This window comes from Protopterus annectens, chromosome 12.part0 (assembly GCF_019279795.1).
Source record: "Protopterus annectens isolate FY-2018-M chromosome 12.part0, PAN1.0, whole genome shotgun sequence".
NCBI classification, from domain to species: domain Eukaryota; kingdom Metazoa; phylum Chordata; order Ceratodontiformes; family Protopteridae; genus Protopterus; species Protopterus annectens.
The window spans coordinates 818,385,022-818,411,481 of NC_056746.1; the positions used below are offsets into that span (position 1 = coordinate 818,385,022).

At 38.2% G+C, this 26,460-nt stretch overlaps 2 protein-coding genes across 2 annotated transcripts in view; both read left to right on the top strand.

The window, feature by feature from the left end:
* The window catches only part of LOC122816217 (serine/threonine-protein kinase 35-like), a 62,150-nt gene extending 47,778 nt beyond the window's left edge, over positions 1-14,372 (top strand). The window contains exon 2 of the mRNA XM_044088964.1: positions 14,290-14,372. Coding sequence (XP_043944899.1) covers positions 14,290-14,372 — 83 coding nt within the window. The remainder of the gene's footprint in view (positions 1-14,289) is intronic.
* Positions 14,373-15,354: 982 nt separating this feature from the next.
* Positions 15,355-26,460, top strand: part of LOC122816218 (serine/threonine-protein kinase 35-like) — a 95,479-nt gene continuing 84,373 nt past the window's right edge. The window contains exon 1 of the mRNA XM_044088965.1: positions 15,355-15,391. Coding sequence (XP_043944900.1) covers positions 15,355-15,391 — 37 coding nt within the window. The remainder of the gene's footprint in view (positions 15,392-26,460) is intronic.

Sequence of the window (26,460 nt, forward strand, 5' to 3'; positions counted from 1 at the left end):
GATCCATTGTGTTTGTGCCCCTGGTCGGCATAATCATAGGATCCTAAGAGAATACTAGGCTACTGACCCAGAGATCATTTTTAACCTAGCTGTTTCAACCCAAAGTAGAGGTACTAGCCAATACCCAAGATTGCATTTAGTTATGACTACCCATGTCCAGGAGGGTTGTGGGTGCTATCCTTGCTAAGAATTTGTGGTACCCGATCCACTCATCCAGGTCCGTCTTGAACAGAGTTATAGAGGTGCTCTGTTTCACATGAATTGGTAGCCTGTTCCAAAGCCGTGGCAGTCACTGGGAGATAAATCTATCCCTCCAGCATGTCCTATTTAAGTTGCAAACCTTATTTAAGTCCCTGGAACAGGTAGCCCTAGACCCATTTGATTTATGGATATGCAGTAAGTTCATTAGGTTTGGGTCCTGGGTTGCTCTATAGACAAGTTATAAGTCTCCCCTAAGAAATCTATATGATACGGAGTATAATGACAGGGATTTTAGTTGGTCCTTGTAAGGCACATGCTGGTGGCCCTTGATCTTCTTTTTTTTAGAAACCTCTGAGGTCTCTTCAATTTGCTGTAGATGCTTAGTAAGGTACATACCGAATGGGGCATTATACTCAATTATGGTCTGGATAAGTGCCGAGTACAGGAGGGTTATAACTTCTTTTGCTCCTGAGGCAATGCCTTTACTAATCAAGTGAACTACATGGAAAGTTTTCCTTACAATGGTAGGCACATGGTGGTCGAAGTTAAGGTCACAGTCAACTTGTGATCCCAAGTCCCTTACCACTTCATGGGTACTTGGAGTATTGTTGTTGATTTGATAGTGTAAAGAGACATTGTTTGTGATGAAGGGAATGATGTTGCATTTCTCTGCATTTGGTTTGAGACCGTGACTAATACAACAGTTGTTGGTCTGTGTGAGACTATCCTGGAGTTTACTGACATCATTTGGGGATTCAGTGATTGCACCTAGTTTGCAGTCATCTGCAAACTTGGTCAGTCGTAGCCCCTTTGTTTTGACCTGAAATTCTGAGAAGTATATCCAAACAGTAGGGGTCTCAGCACTGACCCCTGTGGCACCCTACTGGTAGCAGAGGTCTGCTGGAGTAACACACTTTGATAGTGTGTGTCTGGTTTATGAGCCAGTTAGCAACACATCTTACAACAAAGGGGTTTACATTCAGTTTGCTAAATTTATCGGTAATGCCTGAATGTGGGATTGTGTTGAAAGCCTTTGCCAAATTGAGGTATGCTGTGTGCACAGATTTGCCCTCATCAATGGCCTTGGTCACATTTTCAAAGAAATCCACCAGATTTAATAGGCAGGATCTGTCCTTCATGAAGCCAAATTGAGTGGGGTCCAGAGTTTGGAGGTCACCTATGTCTTTATTTATGAGGTCCATAATGATACGTTCCATGGCCAATAGGCAGGATCTGTCCTTCATGAAGCCAAATTGAATGGAGTCCAGGGTTTGGAGGTCACCTATGTCTTTATTTATGAGGTCCATAATGATACGTTCCATGGCCTTACAGATGAGGCTGGTCAGGCTTATGGATCTGTAATTCCTCAGGCCTGTTAGGCCACTTTTGTGGAGGGGAATAACTTTAGCTGCTCTCCATTCCATAGGAATAAATCCTGTGGTTAGGCTGTGATTGAAAAGAGTACTTAGTGGTGATGCTAGTTCATGTTTTAGCCTGTTTAGAAGACAGCCTGGAATGTCTATGGTCCCATAGAGGCCATGTTCTTTGCCTTGGACAGGGCTTTGAGGACCTGCTCTTCAGATATATATGGTAGGGGAGAGTTTGGGGGTGGGGCTGTTGTAAGTTAGGAGGGGATAAGGGAGTGAAATGTTCACAAAACCTATCCACTAGCATATTTATTTATTTATTTATTTATCTGCAGTTGGTTTACCAGGATAGTCCATTGGGCCAAAATGAACCCGTTTTCAATGGAGTCCTGGGGAGAAAAGCTCCAAAACTAAAATAGGTTACAGTAGGTTATTCATAGTAGTTATACAAATTATACAAAAGTTAAAGATACAAGAAAAACTATTTCAAATAATACAGCAAAACTAGAATTAATACAGACTAGTGATGAAATTAATAGATAATACAGACTAAAAGGAATATTGCATGAAAGTACTGAAAAATAATAAGATATTAGGAAGTATTGCACAAAAATACTGAGAAATAATAACATATTAGGAAGCAAACACTTAGGAGGTGTGGCCTAGTGAGTTCTTTCCAAATATCATAGGAATAATAATATGTATGAGTTAGGGGTAAATAATAAGAAAAAATGCAGGAGGAAAAGAAGGAAGATGGAAATTGCGTGGGGTGGGAGCAAGAGCATTCCCACTGGGATACTAGATGTGAATGAAGAGATCTTTTAAAAATAAAATGGTTGGGGGTGGTGCGAATGGATGGTGGTAGGGAATTCCAAAGGTGTGCAAGGCTATAAGACAGAAGATTTTTGCCTGGGGGATGAGTTGGTTTATATACTTCTAATAGATTTTGATTGTTGGACCTTAATACTCTGTCAGGAAGGTGCATTTTAAAGGCTGATGAAAGGGGGGACAGAGGGAGGGGTTGAAAATGAGCTTGTGTGTAAGAGTTAGTTGAGTGTATGTGAGATAACTGGGTAGCTCTAGCCATTTTCGTTTTTGGAGTGAGGAACAGTGGTGGGTGGAGGACTTGTAGTTGGTAGCGAACTTGGCGATTTTATTGTAGCAAGAGGAAAGTTGTGTTTTCAGAGAGGACTGTAGATTAGTTAGGAGTGGAGCTCCATAGAGAAAAGAGGGGATAAGAAATGAAGTAGAGAGAGTGATTTTGGTAGCAGGTGTAAGGTAATGATTTTGTCAATAAAGCATACCTAGTTTTTGATGGGGTTTTTTGATATTTAGCTGTAGGTGAGAGTTGAATTTGAGCTGGCTATCAATTTGGACCCCAACTTGGTCTCTGACACCAGTTCCAGAGGTGAGTTATTTTGACTAGTGATAGAGAATGTGTTTTTATCGAAAGAGGTTACTTTGGAGGGGGTAAATAACATTAATTTGGTTTTAGAGGCATTGAGTGCTAGGTGATTTCTTTTCATCCATTGCTCAGTGGTTGTAAAAGCATCTTGAGTCAGTTTTAGGAGTGAGGGGATAGAAGTGGCAGAGCATATAATAGTAGAATCATCTGCGTATTGGATGATGTCTGAGAATGGGATAGAGTTGCGGAAATCATTTATAAACATATTAAAGAGAAGGGGACCCAGTATGGAGCCCTGGGGTACTCCAGTAGGGGTATTTAGAAATGAGGAGGTGGCCTTTTTCCATTTTACTGCTTGATATCTCTTAGATAAGTACCTGGAGAACCAGTTCAAAGAGGAGGGAGATAGGTTAAGTTTTGAGAGTTTAGTTAGTAGCAGGCTGTGAGAGATAGTGTCAAAGGCCTTAGAGAGGTCGAGTAGTAGGGTAGAAACAATTTGGCCAGAGTCACAGGCTTTATTTACAGTTTCAAGGAAGGAGAGGAGGGTGGTCATAGTGCTATGATTTGGTCTGAATCCGTGTTGTGTGGGAGTTAGTAGGTGATTATCTAAGAGATGTGGAAGGAGTTGTAGTTGAATACCCTTTTCTAGGAGTTTAGAGATGGGGGACAGGATAGCGATGGGGCAGAAATTAGTAACATTGTTATTGTTGCCTCCTTTATGTAAAGGTATGATATAGGCCTTTTTCCAGATTTGGGGTACTATACATTCTTGGATAGAGCAGTTGATTAAGATGCTAATGGGGTAGGTGATTGCTTCAGCAGCTTTGCTAAGAAAGTAGGAAGGGATGTTATCAGGAGCATTAGTGCATGGCTTCAGTTTCAGAAGGAGTTTCTTTATAGTAGAAGTGGGTATAGGTTTTAATGAGAGAAAAGGAGAGTGTGAAGAGGGGGAATTAGGGGCAGATGAAGATAATGAAGTAGTTAGAGTAGGAGAAGGAGTGTAGGAATGAGAGTTAGTAGATGGGAATGAGGAAGTAGTAGCAGTGCAGGGTAGAGTGTTGGTGGGGGAGGGTGGGGGAGTATTGGAGAATGTAGTGGCATTAGAGAAAGATGATGTTAATTTGGAAATAGATTAAATGAAAAAAGAGTTAAATTGGGTAGCCAAATCTAGGTCAGGAGTGTTTGGGTCTGGGGTAGGGGTGTCTTGTTTGCTGGGGTTAAGGAGAGTAGAGATACCTTCCCAGAATTTCTGAGGGTTTGATTTATTATTGTTTTGGAATGTGGAGAAATAATTTTGTCAATCAGAGATTATGAGCTTTTTTACCTTATTTTGAAGTATTTTATATTCATTATGGACTAGGGGGGATTTGTTTTTCTGGTAGTGTGCCCAGACTTTATCTCTGTGCCGCATAGTTGCTAGTGTGTTTTTGGTTAGCCAAGGGGCTGTTTTAATTTTAATTCTCTTAGTCCTTAAGGGTGCATGTGAGTCAAGTAGTTTTAGGAATATTGAGTTGAAGTGGGCAACTGCGTTATCTAGAGATAATGTTTTTAGACAATTCCAGTTAATTGCTTTTAGAGAGTTTGAAAAGGTTATTGGGTTAAAGTTTTTTTGATTACGGATAGTAATATAATTATGGATGCAATGCAGGAGAGATGGGAGTCGATGAGTGAAGATGGGAATATGGTCACTAAGGGGATCAGGAAGAGTGCCACTGTCAGAGAAATAATGGGGATGAGAGACTAGAATCCAGTCTAGAATACTGCCGCTAGAGAGGTTTTTTGAGCGGTGTGTTACAGAGTTGATTAGTTGTGAAAAATTGTAGAGGTTGATATTAAGAGGGTTTTTAGGAGACTGAATGGAGGCCCAGTTAATATTCATGTTTCCTAAGATTATTGTTTCATTGCTAATATTGTTGGAGAGCCAGGACAGGATATCTTCAAGTGTAGAAATATTATCCCCTGGGAGGATGTAGAGTGAGGCTATACATATGTGTTTATGTAGGTTAACTTGGAGTAATGTGAGGAGTAGTTCAGCATTTTTAAAGTGTGGAATAGGTTTGCTATAGGGGTAACTGACAATGAGGATGAGTATAGGAGAGCTACTCCACCCCCTTTTTTATGGGACCTGTCTTTTCTTATGATAGAGTAGTTTGGTGGAATAATTTCAGAGTCTTTTATATGGGGTTTTAACCATGTTTCAGAGATGGTTAGGATGTCAGGTTTATTGTGTATGAGTCAAGCATGGAGGTTTGGGACTTTGTTTACTATACTTTGGGAGTTAAAAGAAGTAAATAAAATGGACTTGTCTGTAGTGGAAGATGTGGAGGGGCCTGGGTTGGGATGGATGTCACCTGATAATAGACTGGAAATTAGATGTAGGAGTGGATTAGTGAAGTAGTTGGGCAGTTTAGTAAGTAGATTGGGTTCTATTGTGAATCTGAAGCATTTGCTAGTTACTATGGGGGTAAAATGTTTGTGAGAGGTGATAAGTTTGTATGGGAAAAGTAGGAGGTTATTTATAGGATATAGATGTGGAGAAATAGGAGTGTGTGAGTGTGGTAGAGGGGAGTTAAGGTGGTTGGTAACATGGAGGGATTGTGAGTGGTATGAGTTAAGGGGTTGGGTGAGGTAGTAAAGATAGGATAAATTAAGAAGTAGTAGAAGTAAAAAGGAGATGAAAGGGTTTTGAAAGCATGATGAAATGGGGAGTATGTAGAGTTTATTGATGAATTATATGTGGATATAAGGGAGATTTATGTATATAGGAGCTGGTAAGTACTGAAATAATAGTACAGGAGTGGAGAGTTGTGTTAGGATTGGAAGGGGTGTGGTTAGGGAGTGGGAGTACAGGGGAAAGATGAATCCTATTGGCTAGGTGAGATAGTCTTGGGAAGGTAATGAAGGTTAATTTGGGTGGGAAAAAGGGAGTGGTTGTTTTCTGAGAATATGTGATTGATTGGAGTAGAATGGCAGTGGGTGTGGTTATGGAGGGAATATAGGTAGAGGTGCTGGGGGCGGGTGAGAAATGGGGGCAGGGTAGGGGAGCTGAGTGAGCCCGCAGGGTGAACGGAGCGGGTAGAACCAAAGAGGACTGGAGAGGTTCGAGAGCCTATCAGTGGAGTGTTGTTTGCAGAGGGGTAAGTTTGCTGAATGGTAAGTAGAGGGGACCTGGATGTGTTGTGTAAGAGTGGGCTATGAGAATTTAGGAGAGAGAGTAAGAAAAGAAATGTTAGAACTGAGAGTGGGATAAAAGAGTATAGGAGATACGAGTGAGAGAAAGAAATGTTAGAGCTTGGAGAGAATACATGAAGTGGGTGAAGTGGTCTATTTTAGTAGGGGGAGGATGCCACCTAGTGGACAAATGCAGAAGTACACTTTAGTCCACTAGGATATTCTCTGGACCAAGTTGGACTGAAGGAAGAAGGGAGCTAGTGTAAGTCAGGGAACGGGATGAGGGGGAAGAGCAGAGAAACTGGAACAAGGGGAGTTAAGGCTGCTGGCTTTCCTGGCAGGGAGTATACTAAAACAGCTAGCAAGGCTTAAACAGTAAGGTGATTAAAGGTTTAGCAGCAGATGCACATACTTCCTTAGATTCTTCTTGGTTCAATTTCCAAAAAAGGGGATGAGGCAGCAGAGTTGTTACTATTGCTTGAGCAATTGGATGAGCTGTATTAATTTAGTTAGGTCTAGGTGTCCACCCAGGTGTAATCACGGGGTAAATCAGGGCAAAAAAGCTAGAAGACAGGAGAGAAAGTTGAGAGAGAAGTAGTATTTTAGTAATGTAAAACACACCTTGACTCCAAGTAGCAGTAATAGGCAGTTACTAAGCATGTATAAAAGTAAAATCCTCAAACATCATGCAGCAATGAGAAGAAAATAAATAAATCATATCAGCTAATAGTTTGTTACAAGAGCAATTAACAAATAGCATGTAGAAGTGTTCAATGTCACTCAATACTGCAAATAGGTAAAACAGGGAAGGCTAGGAGCAGTGCAGTGTGCATTATACGGCCTCCAGATGACTACTTTGGGAGAGTAGCACATGTCTCTGTAATAAGCGATTGGAAGTTTGCGTTAGGAGGGCACAATTAACAGATACAAAAGCATCTTGAGCACTCAGTTTTACCATCTGGCCCACCAAATGGGCATAGCTCATTTAAGACAAAGCAAAAGCTTTTCTGTTCTAAAACAGGTTGATATACAAATAGGCACTCCAAAATAGACAGGACAAATGCCGTAAAACAATGTGCTCTACAACACTTGAGAAGATAACATATCTCTGTAACATGCACGTGGAAGTTGGCTTTTACAAAAATAATAATTAGCCAACAAACTCCACGGCGTTTTTAGATTACATTAACCAATACTCTCATCAAAACTGTAGCTAATAGCCTTTAACAAAGAGAAAATCATCAATACACTCATCAAAAACTGCAGCTAATAGCTTTTAACAGAGATAAAAATCACCTAGCACACGGTGAAAACATTTAACTAGCAAACTCTACATCTTTTGTGCAATACATTAACCAGTACACTCCACGGACAGCAAATAAAAGCTTTTAACAGACTACAATAACTAAGCACACCATTTATAGTGTACAGTGCGTTGATGAAGGGACATACCCGAAAACGCCCTTATAAGGGAAAGCATATACAGATAGCAAGTACTGGCGACTCTATATCCAGAACACTTCTACTGTATCAAATAACATTCAAGCACGACATGACAGTCCTTGTGCTTTCTCAATAGAGAGCACGATGGTATTAAGCCATAAAAAGCAACAATGCAAAGAGCAAAAACAGGTTCTACTTACTGTAGGAGTACACGCTTAGCCAGGATGCACAGCAACCGGGATCGAGCGAAGTTTAAAGATGGTGCCCAAAGGTTGGGAGGTGTTTTATCACTTCCAGTAGGATGCTCAGGAAGAGGGGGAAGGGGCAGGGATGGGAGTTAGCAGGTACAAACTGGAACAGCTGTAAGTCGGTGGCACAAGTGGGAGGTAACATGTAGGTGATATCAGAAATGGATGAATAGGTTCAGGGAGTGAAGAGAGATAGAAGAATAGATCTTAGTACTGGAATACAGAGATATCCCGAGCAGGACACTAAGTTAGAATGAGGGGGAGAGAGCGAGAAAGAGGGAGAGAGAGAGAGAAGAGAGCAATGCAGAGTAGTGTAATAGCATGAAAATTAGATATCATGGGCAGGATAAAAAGGCAGATATGAGGAAGAGAGAGAGAAAGAAAGCAATTCAGCACAATGTGATATGGGAAAGCAGAACCAAAGAGGACTGGAGAGGTTCGAGAGCCTATCTGTGGAGCGTTGTTTGCAGATAGCATATTCGCTATCTCTGTGGTATCAGTGTGTGTGATACCATTGGCCACCAGTTCTACACATGCTTGGGCCCTACTCTTTAGCTTACGTACATAGGTGTAAAAGGCATTATGGCTATCCTTGGCAGTACTTGCTAGGTTTCTCTCAAAGGAGCTCTTGGACGATTTGACAAGTTGTCTTATTTGCTTGTTAAGGCTGTGGAGGGTGCTTTTCTGTTGTGTCCTTGTCTTTGTTTTCTTGGACATCAACATTTTGAGATTATTGTAGAGTTTGTTGATGCTGGAAGTCCACCATGGCAGTTTGATTTTACTTGGGGCTCTGGCTTTGATTCTATCTGGTACAGCCAAGTATATTCACTTATTCAAGTTATTGTACAGGGCTTAAGTGTATGCTGTGGCACATTCACCACTTTCAGCTTTGGGTGGGACTTGGAATGTATTTATACTGTCACCTAAGAGGGTATATTTTGCCTTGGTGAAGTTTTTTAGTCTGATTTCACCCTTTGTGAGTTCTGGTGCTAGTGCCAGTTCAAAGGTGACCGATTTGTGGTCAGTTTCAACTAGTGAGGGTCCAAAGGTTGCAGCAGTGCACCTGTTTGATTTGTTGGTAGTACAGAGATCTAGAATGTTTGTTCATCTTGTTGGGGCATGGACAATTTGCTCCAGGGCATTTCAATTCACAAAGTCAAGGAAGTTTTGTTCTAGCGAATTTGGGTAGAGTAGGTTCCTGGTTGATGGTGGGATAACTGAAATCCCCCATAACCAGTGTGTTTGCTAAAAATGGGGTTGTCTTCAGTTTGGTTAAGTAGGCTTCATGGGTGTTGTGACCCATGGAGGGGTAGTCTGGTCCAGCGAGTTTGTGTTTACAAAATCTAAGAGTTTATGTGCCTTTACGTTTGGTGTCATGTACAATTCCCATTTAATACTGGGGTAATTAAAGTCACCCATGAATATGGCCTTGGGTTAGATGGTGAGTATTTTCAGTAAGCTTAAATGCATGTTATGGCTTTCCTGGGTCATATAGGGGGGGGCCTATAGCTTACAGGAAAATGGTTTGGGGTTTTACCTATGGTGATTTGAACATCATCCTGTTTGACCAGCCCTGAGGTATATTTGTTATGTAAATCGAGACCCTCCATCTTTAGTCCCTGTCTGTGTAGTAACTGGTCTGTACCTGTGGCTTTAAACTATATCTCAGAGACCACACAGACTTCAGCATTATTTAGGGTAAAGAGATCATCTAAGCAGTGAGGTCTTTCTTTAGACTCATAGCATTGAGCTGTAAGACCTTTAGATTTTCTGGGTTTTGATTTGCTATTTCAGAAGCACTTTCAGTTTTGCATTACCTAAAAAAGGCACTGTGGGGGAAGACAGTATTTTAGCTAATATTCAAAAGCTTAGAGGGGAGAGGTACAGACCATCCCTGGCAAAACAGTGTGGTCTGTTCACCATCACCTTCCATAATGACAAAACTTGCACCCCCTTAGAATGACACCAGAAAATAATCAAATTATTACAGTCAGTCATCTTTTTTTTTCATATTGTAACATCATCCATGGACAGGGTAAAATGCTACTCAGTGCTAGTCTCATACCAGTCTGGGACACGTATTCCAAGAGCTCCATGATGTCTGTATACCAGTACCTGTGGTTCAATGACATGAGTGCATGCGTAATGTGACAGATCCTGGCCCCTGATAAGCAACTGAATGTGATTTTCTCCTTTCTCAGCCTGATGAGAGGGACATCTGTGTGTCTCACAATGGAGTCTTTAATGACTAGAATGTTGGATTGTGTGGTGGTTTGTCTTATGGGCTTAGAAGTAGAGGCTCCATGAGATGTGGCTGTATGTGTTAATGTGGGTGTTTTGAAAGAGTGTGTTCAGGGTTGCTAAGGTGGTTTGTTATGTGTACGTTGTCTGGGAGATCATTGGGGTTTAGGCAAATTACATTTAAGTGCCTCAGCATATGTGGGTCTATGTGTTTGCTTGAATTGTGTGTGATGGGTGCAGCATGTGCACTACTGGTAACCTTATTGATATTAGGAGTGCTTTTATGTGAGATCTTTGCCTCCAGTGACATTGTGTAAATATATTTCTCATATACCATATCAGTTTTAGAATTAACTGGCTGTCAGTAAACATAAGACAAGTTCTGCATTGCTTCAGGATGCCCATATCCACTAAGATGGTAACAGAGGTAGGGCTAAGTTCGTATCAATGGCAACAGACCCGTTTTTATTGATTAGAGAGTTAGAAACATTTTACTTGTTTTGTTGAGTGTACTCATTTTTTTAAATGTAAACAGTTCTTACAACGAACTAAAATAAACATGAGTTTTGTTCTGTAATAAGTTTATGGCTGAGTAAATATTCATTTTCCAGTCATTTAGTAACTAGTTTAGCCAATGAAATGCTTCTGTCATGGCTTTTCTCTATATATTACAATTTGTTAGGCATGGGCACTTCTGCCGTTCTAGCTTGTAAATGTAACAAAACAGTCATTTCCATATAAGTGAAGAAGACCTTTTTAAAAAAATTCAACAGTAGTGTTACCTTAATATAATTAGAAATGTTATTCTATGTGTCAGTCAGTCTTACAGGAATTAGACATATAGTAACTTGTTCTCTGTATCATCTTCTAAAGATTCTGTATTACTTTGATAACTCCAAACATCCATAGTGGCAATTGTCTCTGATTACTCTATACTTAAGCTTTTCACTTAAATAGCAATATGAGATGGAGTGAAAAGTTCAAATATTCAATCATTTGTAATAACTTAAACTTTCATATCCATAAACATATACACAGAAGGCCTCTGGCTGACGAAGTTCGCAGATGACTGCAAACTAGGAGCCATAGTCAAGTCCTCAAATGATGTGGACATCCTACAGAAGGGCCTCACTAAGACAGATGCCTGGTGTCAGAGCCTTGGCCTCAAGCTCAATGCCAAAAAATGCAGTGTCATCCCCTTTGGTAAAAACTCTGTACCCATAAACTATCACACAGGCAGCAATCTACATAACACCGAATGCGTGATAAGAGACCTTGGGACCCAGGTGGACAGTAGTCTCTCCTTTGACAGTCACATCACAACAGTAGTCAGGAAGTCCTTCTACGTGGCACACCTCATCATAAAAGGGTTCTCATCCAGGAAAAAAGAGGTCAATGTTCCCCTCTACTTTAGACCCATTGTAGAGTACAACGCCCCTTTTGGAATGTACCTCACAAGACATCTGCAGCAGCTGGAAAGGCCACAGAAGTACCTCACAAAGAGGATTACTGGCCTCAAACAAATGCCCTACACTGACCGCCTCAAAAAACTCCAGCTTTACTCTGTAGCATATCACCTAATCCGAGGTGGTCTCTGCCTAACATATAAAGCTATGTCAAACCCAGAGCTGTTGGACATGCTATACCTAAAAAAATCCCAATCCCTCCAAGCTACAAGCTCTAGGGACCTAAACCTTGTCACCACAATAAACAGGACATGCTGGAGGGATAGATTCCTGTCCCAGAGACTTCCAATACTCTGGAACAAGCTACCCATCTATGTCAAGTAAAGTTCTTCATTAGCACTCTTCAAGAAAAATCTTGATGAGTGGATGGGAAATAGGAAATACACCCCAAGGATCACTCCTGTGTCTCTGCTGGACAGTGGCACAGGAAAATAACTTTCTTGGGTGGCGTAAACTATGGTACCTTGCTGGCTAGACTTATGTAGGCCCTTGGGCCGATAGCCTAGTACCTACCCATGAACCTATAAATGCCCTTGGTATGTTTTCACTGTGGTCTTTACAATTTACGCATGCTAATTTTATTATAAGATTTCTAAAGTATTATTCTATATTCTAATTTGGGTCTAGTGCAACTTACAATCCATCATTTCTGATTTCCTAGACTTTATAAATCTTTTTTTTTTTTTTTTTTTTACAGTCTATAGTTTTAAAAATGTATCATTAACCAATTTGCTGATATGATAAAAAAAAAAATCAAAGCTTTATCTACTAATATACCCAGGTTCTTAAATGAATCCATATTGTAAGTCAGTGTGTGCTATATTAAGTACTCACCCTTCAATCTATATCAATCAAATCTCGTAGGTATCTTTCAGTCCTACCATATCTTGTATGTTTATATTATATATATACATATATATATATATATATATATATATATAGATATATATATATATATATATATATATATATATATATATATATATATATATATATATATATATATATATATATATATATATATATATACATATATATATATATATACACACACACACACACACACACACACACACACACACACACAGATATATATACGGGTTCCCTTGACATGGTCGAAATTTCAAAATGCCAACAACCATATGGCCGACATCATATGATCGACATTTGAAAGGTCGACCATGGGGAACCGGCATCTCCCTACAGTGCGGAATGGAAAGATTTCTCGGGGTTGGTATATTAAAGTTATGGGGGGGCAGAGCCCCCCTACTAGCATCGTGAAAGTAAGTTATGTTTCTTTTTTTTTTACTTAATTGATATGTTCGACATTTCAAATGTCGATCATATGGTGTCGGCCATATGGTTGTTGGCATTTTGGAATGTCGGGCATATCAAGTAGACACACACACACACACACACACACACACAAGCATTCTGTTCCAACTGTCAGTGTTGCCAACAGTGTTGACATCGAAGGAAAAGATGTGAAAAAGGACTAGTCCCAGAACAGAATCTGGTGGTACACCACTGATTATCAGTTGTAGTGGAGATAGGTGTCCATCTATATAGCCACTTGGACCCAAGTTATTATGTCTTCATATTCTTCATAGTGGCTCTAATTTGTAGACGATTGCTTTGGTGGACAGACAGAAGTTGGTGCTTTTTGGTTAAATGTCCACTTTATCAAACAGATGTTTTGCTGGGTGTATGCTTCATTACAACAGGTAAGAGGGATGTGCAGAAGGTGCGAGTGTGTGTTTCCTAATGTGTATGGGTTAGGGTTAGAGTAAGGGTCAGGTAAGGGGATGAATTAAGTGTTTATGATTGTGCGTGTTTAGGGTTAGGGGATAGATTAGTTCGCAGGACAGATAGAGTGTGTGTGATTGTGAGTGTTTAGGGTTAGGGGATAGATTTAGTGTGCTTGTATGTGCCCATGTGCACGTGTGTGATGAGAGTCCCAACTGTCTTCTGTTATGGTAGTGTTATGGGAATAGCTTTTTTTTTAGTTTAAGATGCAGGTTAGAGTTAAGGTTAGCGTTATCATGTGTTACTAAGGTGGAGCATGGAGGTTTTGCTAGTTACAATGGATCTAGTAGTCTAAAAACTCTTATACATCCATTAACCAAATAGCCCAGCTACAGGACCATAAATGTAAATCCACTCCAACAAATAAATGCACATGGTGGAGGGATAGATTTATACCACAGTGCTTGCCCACCTCTTTAGAACAAACCAAGTCTCTAAGTTAAACAGTGTGACACACTGTCTGTCTTTAAAAAAGATAACTGATTAACTGATTGGGCATTGAATAATTCATCCTTGGTATGAATGGCCTGGCCCTTATCAAAAAAGGAGGAAAGGCCTAAGGGTGGGCACTGGGAAAGCTAAAATGTCCTTGTAGTTCAGCTGATTTGAAACTCTTAAGAGCCTATGACATTTGACTAAGTTTGTATGGAAGCAGAGTTAGCGGGCATAACATGCTTAGGTCTGCTTCCCTGGTGACTCTTGGGTGACCTGCAAGGAGTTGCAGTATGTGGGAGTACAGAAGGAGTATGTGCTGTCATGCTTGCACTGAAGGCTGAGATCACAGTGTGTCTAGAAGACTTTGACAAAAGGTTTATGCGTGGTATTTGTATAGACAGTATGTGGACTTGTGAGTGCATTTGAAGACCATAACATGTTTATATGATGACTAAAAAAAAATTAAAAGTATATCAGTCAAAATACTTTTTGCCTTTGTGTTTCAGGCCATCTTGAGATGCCAGTTTCTGTAAGTTTAACCCAGCTAATACATTCAGAGGTTTTGGTTCTTGCAGAAGTGCACCATTAAAATTAATGTGTTGCCCTTATCCCAGCCTCTGTTTCTACAACTCTCTTCTTGGGCAGCTGATATTTGTGATTCCCTAGGTTTTCACTGAAATATTTTTTTTCACAGCTGTTACAGTCTATTACTACCTTATAAATAGGGCACTTAAAGCTGTATATGTAACTTTATTATCATTTTCTACAGATATCAATCTCCACTGAAAATTTACAGTTCCTTTAAGTTTCTTACCTTAACTAAAACGTTAACTAAACATATAAAAATAGTTACATAATTCTCAGTTTGTGGTAAGAGAAGCCTGAGTGTATTGGTTTGCATGTTAATTATTGTAAAATTGTTATAGGCATTCTTGGCTTTGTGTTAAGTGTTTCTTATCTTGGACACTGGATTAAACAGTGGGTGCCATCAGAGGTGAAAATGGTCCTATCCAATTGGATAAGGTGCTAAGTGCATTAGTTTCTTGTTTGGTGCTGACTTTCATTTCATTGAATGAGAGGTTTAAATGCTGAGCTGTTTTAAATGTCTTATGCATTTTAATGTATGTATTTATCTGAATGTGTTAACCAGTGTAATCTATTCATGCATTCATTACAAAGTAGTGGAGTCAGATATTGTCTAGGTGCATCATGTGGACAGACAAGGCTTGTCTAAATTGTTTGGGGTGGGTATGCTGTTTTATATAATAAGTGTGAAACTATACAGAATTACACTCAGCTGTGGAACTCACAGACATAAGGGAAGGTTGGATAAGAGGTTAGTGCGGCCGTTTATTTTTTATTAAATTACTACTTTTTTAAGAATTTTACTTTTTGTGGTTGGTAACAGTGGGATTATAAGTGACTGTCATGATTTGCTATAGGTGACTTGAATGTTGGAGTAAGTTTTGTAGATAGTGGTGATATTCTACTATTTAAGCTGTTCTGTAGAGTCTGTGCAAGTCATCTGGAGAGGCAGTCAACTTTGTAGGAGATGGCTGCTCGAGGAATTAATGGAAGTTGTTTACACTTCAAACTTGGACATTACAGGTAAGTGAACATTTTTAAGTATGGGAGATTCTGATTTAAACTGTGTGCTGTTGATGGCATCTCTTGTGTTTGGTTTCATTACTGGAGAAATTTAAGTGGACAGTATGTATTTAATGTACTTCTTGTTTCCATGTTGCATGGATTATAAAGTCCAAAACTTTATATTATAGGTTTAATTTTTTTAAGGTTGAGTGTGCAGTAATTTCAGTGTGTGTTTGTGATAATGGTGGAGTGTTATTTACATTGCTAAATGGCTATTTTTTCACTGATTGCTTGGGAGTCTGGTTTTCTATTAGGTTTACCGTATTCTTTTTGCTTGGAGCTGCAGGATTTTAGCTCAGCTGAGAAGATGTGGTTATTGTTGAATGTTTTAGTGTGTCTTATTATTTAATTATTTCTTATACAATATTTATTCTGTTTTCCTTTTGTGGATATAGTGACAATAATTTTAGAATAAGTTTTGTTGAGGGGTTGTGAAAAAGGAGTTGTCACTTCATCTCCTGGTGCTGTATGTGGCAGTGATTATGGCCATGTTCTATTGCTCAGATACTGGGTAGGTTTTCCTGCTGGCTGTACTGAAACAACGGTCCACTTCCCATAAGAATGTGGCTCCAGTGAGACATTCTAGTGCATATTTACAAGCCTACTGAAGGATGCTACAGGTTAGTGTACATTTTTTTATGTATGAGATTATTTGAAATCTCTTTCATTATTCCTGTCAAATCTTGAATTTGGAGTATATGTTGTGGGAAGAAATAAGTATGAATGATGCATTCAGTGTATTGTTGTGTCATATTTTGTGCATAACATGTCGGTTCATAGGTTTATACTAGACTAATAACCACCAGAGTCTATACAAGTCCAAAATCGGGTATAACTTTTAAACATTAGTCTAATTCATGCTGGTAGGAAAATAACAGGATTTGCAACAACATGGATTTCCTAAAGACTAAGACGTATGAAACTCGAATGTCTGACATTACAGACTGACTGTAATCTTCAGTGATTTACCAGAAAATCAAAACATTTTATAAGGAGAAATATAATAACATGAGGTAAAATCAGGGATAGTTGAGCAGTATAACGTAGTTAATCCTAGTAGTATTGCTTGCATATTTTTTCAGTCTGATGATTTTTGTTGTGGTAAGGGTGGCCAGTTATTTCCACAGATTTCCTTATCTGGGTGCAATTCTTGGTTTTCATTTGCATAGTTGTTGCAATCACAAGTTGTATATTATATTATATTATATTAGTGGGGTGTAGGCAGAGGAAACATTTGTAAGGACAAGGTCAAGCATGATATTTGTTTATTGATGTCTGATTATTGGGAAAGTCTAACTGGGTGGGTGTCCATTTTTATTGGTGGCCCAGGGAGAAAAGTTTCACAGTATTTCAAACACTTTTTGAAAACAGTTTTAAAAGCCTCAAAAATAAAACAAAACATCTACAGTTTAAATAATTATACCAAACTGGACACAATGTGACACAATTAGGTAAAACAAAGACAACTTATAAAACAATAATTTGGCTCTATAGTCTGTCCTCAAAAAGGCAGTTCAGCAAACAGCATTTACATTTAAATGCCATTCAACAAACTGTTCATAGTGAGATCACGGTACAGTGAAGATCAGAATATCTGCCCTTTTCTCACTGCAGTGCGATCTCGGAGTTGGTATATATCATTAGCGGGGGGTAGCACAGCCCCCCACAAGAGCGGGTTCGCTGACTGGCATTTTCAATGTAAATGACGTTCACTGAACTGCAATTTCAAGGACATAATATAGACCCGAATAATTGAATTATTACAGAAATTTTAGACAGTTTTTAGAAGTTAAAGTTAAACTGGTGTAATACATACAGGAATTGCAATATGAAGTTAGGGAAATAGTAAGTTATTACATATCTAGATAAAGTTAGGAAGTAAATGAAAATGGGGAGTAAGGAGGTGTAAGTTATGACTAGGAACTTGTTCATATTTAGCAATATCGTTATCCTGAGGTCGAGCAAAAACAGAGACAGATTTTGGCTAACAACTATTTCACAATAGTTTTGAAGGGCTGGGGGAGGATATTGACCAGATGGATATAGGTAAGGAGTTCCATGCCTTAGCAACATTGTACAAATACAGATCATGCCCTGCAGATTTGATAGGGTTGTGGACAGAAAGGTTTTTCCTCACTGAATCATAACGGAGTATGAACATAGTTGTACAGAACGGTATTTAGTGCTAGTCAAGCAGATGATAGCTAGCTAATGTGGTCAGTGGGAAGAGCTCTGTATATGTTAGTTGAAGTGTTAGTTCTAACCAATTTAGGCTTTCAGTGCTATACAGCAGTGGGTTCTGAAAGGGGCATTTGCTGCAAATTTAGCCACTTTATTATAGCATTGCCCAAATTGTGCTTTATGTCATTCGTGGAAGCTACTAAGAATGGGTGCTCCTTAAACTAGTTAGGGGAGGTGCTAAGTAGTGTCGCTTTAGTTGTGTTGGTGATAAAGATTTTGATCTCTATAGCATTCCCAAGTTTTTGGTGAGTTTTTTATGCATTTTTGTATGTGCATGTGAAATGTAAGATTATAGGTTCGGAGGTAAGGTAAGTACTAGGCTAGTTGCTCTTGCAGGCCACTTTATCTAGCTAATTTCCCTTTTTTGTTTGAAATAACCTATCCCACTTGGTTGTAAATTAGCCTTACCTGTCCCATGGTTGAACATGACATATTACCCATAATGAAAATAACTGGGATCATCCACTAAAAGTATGAAAGGTCACACCAATAGAAAAGAAAAGGCACAAGCAGAGTAAGGGGCCACAATATTATGCTGTAGCACAAGTAAAAGTTGTTTATTCCTTACGAGTTAAAATTGCACATTCACATAAGCACTTTTGTCTTTGTTAATTCAGAGACTTGTTCAGATAACCAAAATAGACAATAAACCATTTTTAGTTATAAAATCTAATCAGTTATGTCATCAGTACTACGGCCCCTAATTAGTACAACATGCCTAACAGCACACTCAATACATTACATATGCATGACAGAATTAAAGCTAAATTACAGTTCTTATTTATAAATATAGTAAAATTACAAAATGAAATAAATTATAGTAAGTAATTACTATATATACAGGAATCATGGCAAAATAAATACCATAAAAAGCATTAATTAAAGCCAATAAAATCCATAAAAACATTAAAGTCTATATAAAATGCATCTGATACATTAAAATTCATCTGTCTAGAGCTTTCAACTTTAAGAAACAGGATTGTGAAAATGCATTAAGACCTGGCCACTGTATGGCGTTTGTTCTCAGTTGCCATAAGGCCTCATTTTTTCTAATATAAGTGACCAGGGACCACCTCTTTTATCAGGGATAAGGACCTCAATAATAGCAAATTTAAAATTATGGTCCACAAATTCTAAACAATGCTTTGCCAATGCATTTTTTTATATTTTTATTCCTTATGTCCCTGAGATGTTTATATATGTGATTCTTGAACTCCCTCTCCATCTTTCCAATATAAAAACAGGGATATTTTGAGCAAAATGCACAATACACTATTTTTTTCAGCATTACATGAACACTTCTGATTTAACTTTACAATTGTATTATTAATACTGAAAGTAGAGCCTTCCTTAACATATGGACAATAGTTACAACTAAAACACCTACTCAAAGACCCACTTAAACATCCCTTTGGAGTGGTTTCCAGAATAGATTTTAGGCATTTTCCCTTTCTATAAACAACACTGTGTTTTTCTCCCATAGATTCTCTGATGTCCTTATTATTAACCATTACCAACCAGTTCTTGGAGAGTATATCAGCAATATTCCTACTGTAACTATTAAAAGTTGTCACAAATGCAGTATTAAAATGTTGTGTCTTAGATTCAACAAAATAAACATGTCTTTCAACTTATCACATTCATCCAAGAAGCTGTTAAAAAGTGTAACCATGCATGCAGCCCTTACAAACTACCCTTTAACCACAGCTCTTTTTTGTTTGTAAGAGTGAGAACTTTCATAATGTAAATAACTGTTGGAGAATGTGGATTTCCTAAAATTTTCCAATTTGAGTACTTTCTGTTCCCTGTCTTTCATTAATTTGATATCTAAATATGAAATTTCATCAGCACCAATAGTATGGGTAAACTTCAAAAAGATTGTCGAGCTATTCACATAATCTAAGAACTCATAAATCATTTTGAGGAGCCCTGTCCAAAAAATAAAAATGTCATCCAAAAACCACATGTAACACTTACAAAATGAGAAATAAGGGGATTTTAACAGAAATTTGTTTTCCCATTGAAGCATTACAACATTAGCGTAAAGGCCCCCACCTGCCGATCCCATAGACACACCCTCCAATTGTAGATAAAACTCATTATTAAATAAGATAAAATTGTTGTACGAGACAGTCTCAATTAATTGTTCATAAACATTAACTTTGCTGTGGGCTATTCCCTTTTCCATAAAATAGTCACAAAACCACTCAATACCTAACTTGTGTGGTATGACTGTATATAGATCTTTGATGTCGATGGTTATAAATACTCCTGTGTTGGTATAATCAAGACTGTTTATTCTTTTCAAAAAATCCCATGAGTCTCTACATAAGTGGGCCTCACCTTCCAATACCTCTTTCAATTGTAAATCTAAATATTTAGCAATAAATTGTGTAATAGATCCTTGACCATCCACAGTGGGTCTCATGGGGGGGGGGGGTCATTAAGGTCTTTATGGATTTTAGGCAGGCCAAAAACGTGGGTGTCCTTGGATGGGTTACGTTAATGTAATTCAAATCAGTGATGTAAATACTGCCTTCAATAAATAAATCATTGAGTTCACCTCTAATCCTTCTGTAAGCTCCATTTAATTCATTTAAAGAAACTTTTTTATATGTTTACCATCTAATATCCTTTTCATTTTTGCATTGTACAAATTGACATCCATAATCACCACACCTCCACCTTTATCTGGTTTCATGATTCTCACTCCACCATTAGACTTCAATTTCTGTATACAATCATATTCCTCTTTGGGCATATTGTATGTATTATTTTTAAACTTTCTGCCATCCAAATTCAGAAAAATCTAGTTCACATAGGTTTTCGAACAACTGTAAGGATGGATGAAGTGGGGGATTGTGGGTGCTAGAAATGTACAATGGATTTCTAGTATATTCCACATTATGGAACATTATATTCAAATTAAATTTTCTTACAAATTGTTTTAGATCTACTATGGTGTTGCTCACATCCATAGATTTTGCTGGAACAAAGGACATACTTCTAGCCAATAAATCACATGTGGCTTGATATATATATATATATATATATATATATATATATATATATATATATATATATATATATATAGGAAAAAATGAACACTTTAAAGTCATCTTTTGGGTTGAAATGAATAGCGGGGCAGCTTACTGGGGTTATCAAGTCAACTATCTCCGGCCTTGTGTGCTGTATCTCGGATCGCCTCTCATATTCCCTCTGGATCATACCCTAGATAATTTAAGTGTACCCATGCCTAGAATAAATCATTTATGAGCTGCATCTGCCCATTTGTAGTCCATTGGGAACTTCTGGGGTAAATTGTTTTCCCATCCATATATCTAATTTGCACTTGAAAATGGACAGGGATGAAATTTGTTTTATGTGGATGGGGAGTCTGTACCACAGCAGCAGTATCCTCTGAAATATACCTGTCCCTCCAAACTGTTCTATTAATGTTGCAGAAGAGGTTTAGACACCTAGGTAAAGTATTTCTGATGCAATATGACTTACTGATGTGCAGTAAATCCATTAGTAATAGGTCAGAGGATGCCTTCTATGACAAAGGTCATGTCTTTGGAGTATTTAGGATACCAAGTATAGTGTTAAGGTTTTCAGTTGGTCCATGGAGGAACTGTTGTTTGGGCCTTGTATCCTTTTAGTAAGGTATCTTTGTGGGATCTCCAGTTGTTGCATGTGTCGAAACAAAAAGGGGCATTATATGGAATGATTGGCCCAATGAAATCTCAGTAAAGAGGGAGTCAGTGACATCCCTAAATCTAGACCCAATCCCTTTCTTTATAATCTGTGAAATATAGAAGGACTTTCTTACAACAACAGGCACATATTGGTCAAAAGTTAAGTCACTGTCCAGATAAGTGTCCAAATCCTGAACAACTAGGTCAAGTCTTAGGTGCATATTGTCAGTGTGGTAGTTCCCAGGCATAGATGACTTCCCAAAAGATACAGTAATGCATTTTTTGGCATTTAGTTTTAGACCATAATTTTGAGTTTTTTGGGTCATTAATATATTACTTATTTTGTACATTTCCTTTGTATTTATCTGCATATCTTCTAAGTTGTTCTGCCCATGCTATTTGCAGTCTATAATTTGAGATAGTACACAATAGATCCTGATCTGTTCTGATACTGTGCATTGCTTTTGTCATTATCTATCTTTCTGAGTATTTGTCTTGATCTGTTCCCTCTGCTGTACTCTATTAACAGTAACACTTCTTGTCTTAACTGCTTTATAGTTTTCTCTATTCAGTACTTCCAGGATGGCATTTGATTTCTCCCCTTCCTTTCCCTTATTGTCCTGTGTTTTTGTGGTAAGACTTTATCTGTTATTTAGCTGCAAGTTAATATAGCCTATTTACTTCTGTTAAATTACACAAATTTATGTTGACAGATTTAATTACTGTGTTCATTTGTTTAATCTGAATTCTAACATTTTGGGTCTTATTGCCTTTCTGTAATAGGTTTTTTCATTGATCAAAAGTCTATCCATCTCTGTTAAGTAAAGTAGCTGTTATCTTTGCTCTCCATTTGCTGCAGAGACTCCACGGAAAGTTCCTGAACACCTTCCTGTGACATATTCTCTTCATCTGCATCCTGCATCATCTGTTGCTTTTTCATATAGGAATTCAGTTGTCTATCACTACACAACATTGACTTTGTCAGAATTGCCAATGTTTCTTGCACCTTCCCTTGCTGTGCAACTCCAACTGAACTTTTGTACTCCTTTCTTACTGAAAGCTGTAGAGAATCCTCATGTGGCAAGTGATCAAATGCTTCCTGTTCCATCTGTTTCTCCTTAATCTGTTAAGACTCATTGTTCCATCATGCTGTGACATTACCACTGTAGGATTTTCTACATTAAATCTCAGGTAATCCATACCATCAATTTCTTTAGATTCCACATTACTAATCTTTTTTTCTACTTTCCCCCTTTGTTTTATTTATTTTTTTTTTGTATTGTGACATTTTGTATATCCGGATGCCTTTGCCTTTATTTCTCTACAACTGTCTCTGGTGACACTTTTTGTAGTGATTTGTTTTGCTCTCTCCGTTGCATACATCTTCTTCTTCTTCTTCTTTCGGCTGCTCCCGTTAGGGGTCGCCACAGCAGAGCAACTGTTTCCATTTCCTCCTGTCCTCTGCATCTTGCTCTGTCACACCAACCACCTGCATATCCTCTCTCACCACATCCATAAACCTTATCTTAGGCCTTCCTCTTTTCCTGTTACCTGGCATCTTCATCCTTAGCATCTTTTTCCCAATATACTCTGCATCCCTCCTCAGCACATGTCCAAACCAACGTAATCTTGCCTCTCTGGCTTTGTCTCCAAACCTTCCAACCTGGGCTGACCCTCTAATATACTTATTCCTAATCCTGTCCATCCTAGTCACACCCAGTGCAAATCTTAATATCTTCAACTCTGCCACGTCAAGCTCTGACTCCTGCCTTTTTGTCAATGCCACTGTTTCCAACCCGTATAACATAGCTGGTCTCACTACCCTCTTGTAGACCTTCCCTTTCACTCTTACTGATACGTGTCTGTCACAAATTACATAACATTACATTGTCCGTTGCATACATATTGCACCATATTAATGTTGTTATACTTTCAAACATCCATATTTCTTCCTTTCTGTTTTCCTTACTTTGGGGGCTAATTGTTCCATCAAGCTGTGACATAAACTATGTTAAACTCTTTACACTAAATCCTTCATGTCGGAAGTATTACATAACTTCAACTTCTATTTGTTTAACTTCTACTGTACTAATCTTCTATTTTACATTCCCTCTTGGTGATCTTATTTTTTTGTGTGGCAAAAGTTTCCACACCTGGATACATTGTGTGTATTTTTCTTCAAATATATTTGGAGATGCTTTCTGGTATTGATTGCTTTGGCTTTCTCCTTTGCATAAATATTGCAGCAAATCAGATCTTTTTCTTTCCCATGTCCATGTATATTTTTCATGCCTTTCAAAAATCTCTAGGTGGTGTTTTTTTTTTTATTATTTTGTACTTTCTTGGTTGCTTGTTTTTCCAAATGGCCCAAAGTTTTTGTCTATATAATGGTTTTCATGGATCTATTGTATTAATGAACTCAAAAATGCATTTGAAGGTTTTGACAGTTTTTCTGCAAGTATTTTTGTTTCCTCTGATTTGTCTCAATCTTTCTGAAAATCTTCTAAATGGAAATGTTGGGCTTCTATAAGGTGCTGCTGTCCATAAAGGCCAGAGGTGACAAGCAGGGATGAATTTATAATTTCCCATCTGTTGGGCCAAGATGTTGTTTGAATAAGTTTAAAGAAGAGCTCTGTTTCACATAAATGGGGAGTATTTTCCAGGAAAAAGGGTAATCTCGCAAACACACATCTGTTCCTCCAACATGTTTTGCTTATGTCACAGGCGCAGTTTAGATTCTTAGATAGGGTAATTCTTGTGCTGTTTGTTTTGTGAATGTGTAGCATATCCATCAGGGCTGGATCTGAGAAGGCCTTGTAGGCTAGTTATAGATCATCTCCCAGTAGTCTGTAGGAGATTGAGTACAAGGCCAAGGGTTTTGTGCTTTCCTCATAGGACATATTATTTACACCCTTTATTCTTTTAATGAGGAATGCCTGTGGCCACTATAGTTGTTACACATGCCTGGTCATGTACATGCAGGAGAGTACTCTATTATTGGTCTAATGAGGGCTAAGGATTGTGGAATTATGATCTCCTTAGGTCTGGATGCCATGCCATAACTTATAACTTGCCCCACATAGAAGGATTTTCTCACCACCGTGGACACATGGTGATCAATGTTCAGGTTACTGTCAACCTGAGTTATCAAGTCCCTTACCACTAGGTCTACTCTTAGGACAGTGTTATCAATGTTGTAGTTTGCAGGGGTGGTCATATTTGCTATGACTTCAGAGAAGTGTATTCCATACTCTAGAGGTCCAAGTGCTGAGCCCTGTGGAACACCACTAGTAACAAGCCTATTGGTGGAGGTGGATGCCCCTATCCTAACTTCATGTGTCCTACCCATGACCCATTTGAATATCCATCAGGTTACATAGAGATTTATATCTAAATTTTTGAGTTTGCCAATAATTCCCAAGTGAGGTAGTGTATTATATGCCTTTACCAAGTTGAGGTAGGCAGTATGCGCTTTTTTGCCCATTGTCCATGGCTCAACTGGGTTTAGTAGGCATGACCTAATTCTGATGACCCCAAACTAGGATGGGTCCAGTGTTTGTAGATTTCCTGTGTATTTATTAGAGCCATTATAACCTTTTCCATGGCCTTGTATATAAGACTAGTCCAACTTATGAGTCTGTAGTTCCCTGGGTCTTTTGATGGTCTAGCTTTATGTAGAGGGATGACTGTTGCAGTCCTACATTTCCTATGACCGAAGCCTGGCTGGAGATTGTGACTGAATAGACATTCTAGTGGGCTTGAGGGGTCATTTTTCAAACTAAATAGGAGACATCCTTGTATATTATCAGGGCTTATTGCTGTAGTGTGTTCAGCTCTGGAGAGCGCAGTGGGGACCCGTGCTTTAGTAACAGTAGGAGGCTTAAGTGGTAGAGGGTATTTCCTGGGGAGTAACTAGTCATCTTCAAGTCATATGGACTCTGTCTTCTGCTTGTACCTTATTGCTGTTGTGTAACACTTTTGAGTACAGTTACTGTCATCTACTCTTTTATCTTGGCCTTTGGTAACTACTTTAGTCAATTAAATGTTTCTGTCAAGGCTTCTCTCTCTCTGCACTATAAGGTTGAGAGGTATGCCTTCATTTATAACTGAAGTGTCATGAAATCACAATAAATTAATGGCTGTTATTGCATGCATATTCCTATACAGTAGACAAACCTTTTGTTTTTAATTAGAACTAGCCAGTACAACTTTATACATACATAGATAAGTAAACAGACACACATATTCCATGTGAAATTGTAGTTTCATTTATTTTACAAAATAAATAAACAAGCAAACGACACACCGGTTCCATGTGAAGTCATGGTTTTATTTAATTGACTGTTATATAACTATAACTAGGCATAGATAGATCTGTCTATACTTAACACAGCCACTCTGTTAAACAGCATATTTATGTACATACATACAAATATTTCAGACATGAACAATAATGCTGTTCTTACATGCAAAGTGATAGTTATATTTTGACCTCATTTTCATTTCTTATATTTTTTCAACTATCATCTTGCTTGGATTCCACTCTGCATTTTGTCAAACTGTTTGACATTCTTTCAGGAAATGATATAATTCTTTATTCTATTTACAGTTTTCTGTTTGTGTCTTGCATTATGGATCTCAGGTTTTGATTAAAAAGGGATTGTCAGCCTCCCACTTATATGGTTATCAAACTGAAATTAATAAGTAAAGAAACAGATAAACAGCTGAATAAAGAAATAAAGGGAATAAATTAAATTATTTCAAACAGAGGATAAGTTTAATTTGTGGTACCTTGGAGAGTACAGCACACATCTATTTGTTGTTTTCATTACTTATTAAAGTAAACAATTATATGTTTGTTTACAGGTACCTTGTTATGTGTGTATATAGTTTGTGCTCTTACAGGACAAAAACACAGTGGGGGGCATTCTGAAGGGAAAAATAGTACAGTGTGTAAAGCTAAACCTTACACTAATGACATTCAAATGAGATGGATTATTATTTATTTTACATTTGTTGACCAGGACTGTCCGACTAAGCTCACAACATTTTACAGCAGAGGCCCAGGGAGAAAAGCTCCGAATTATA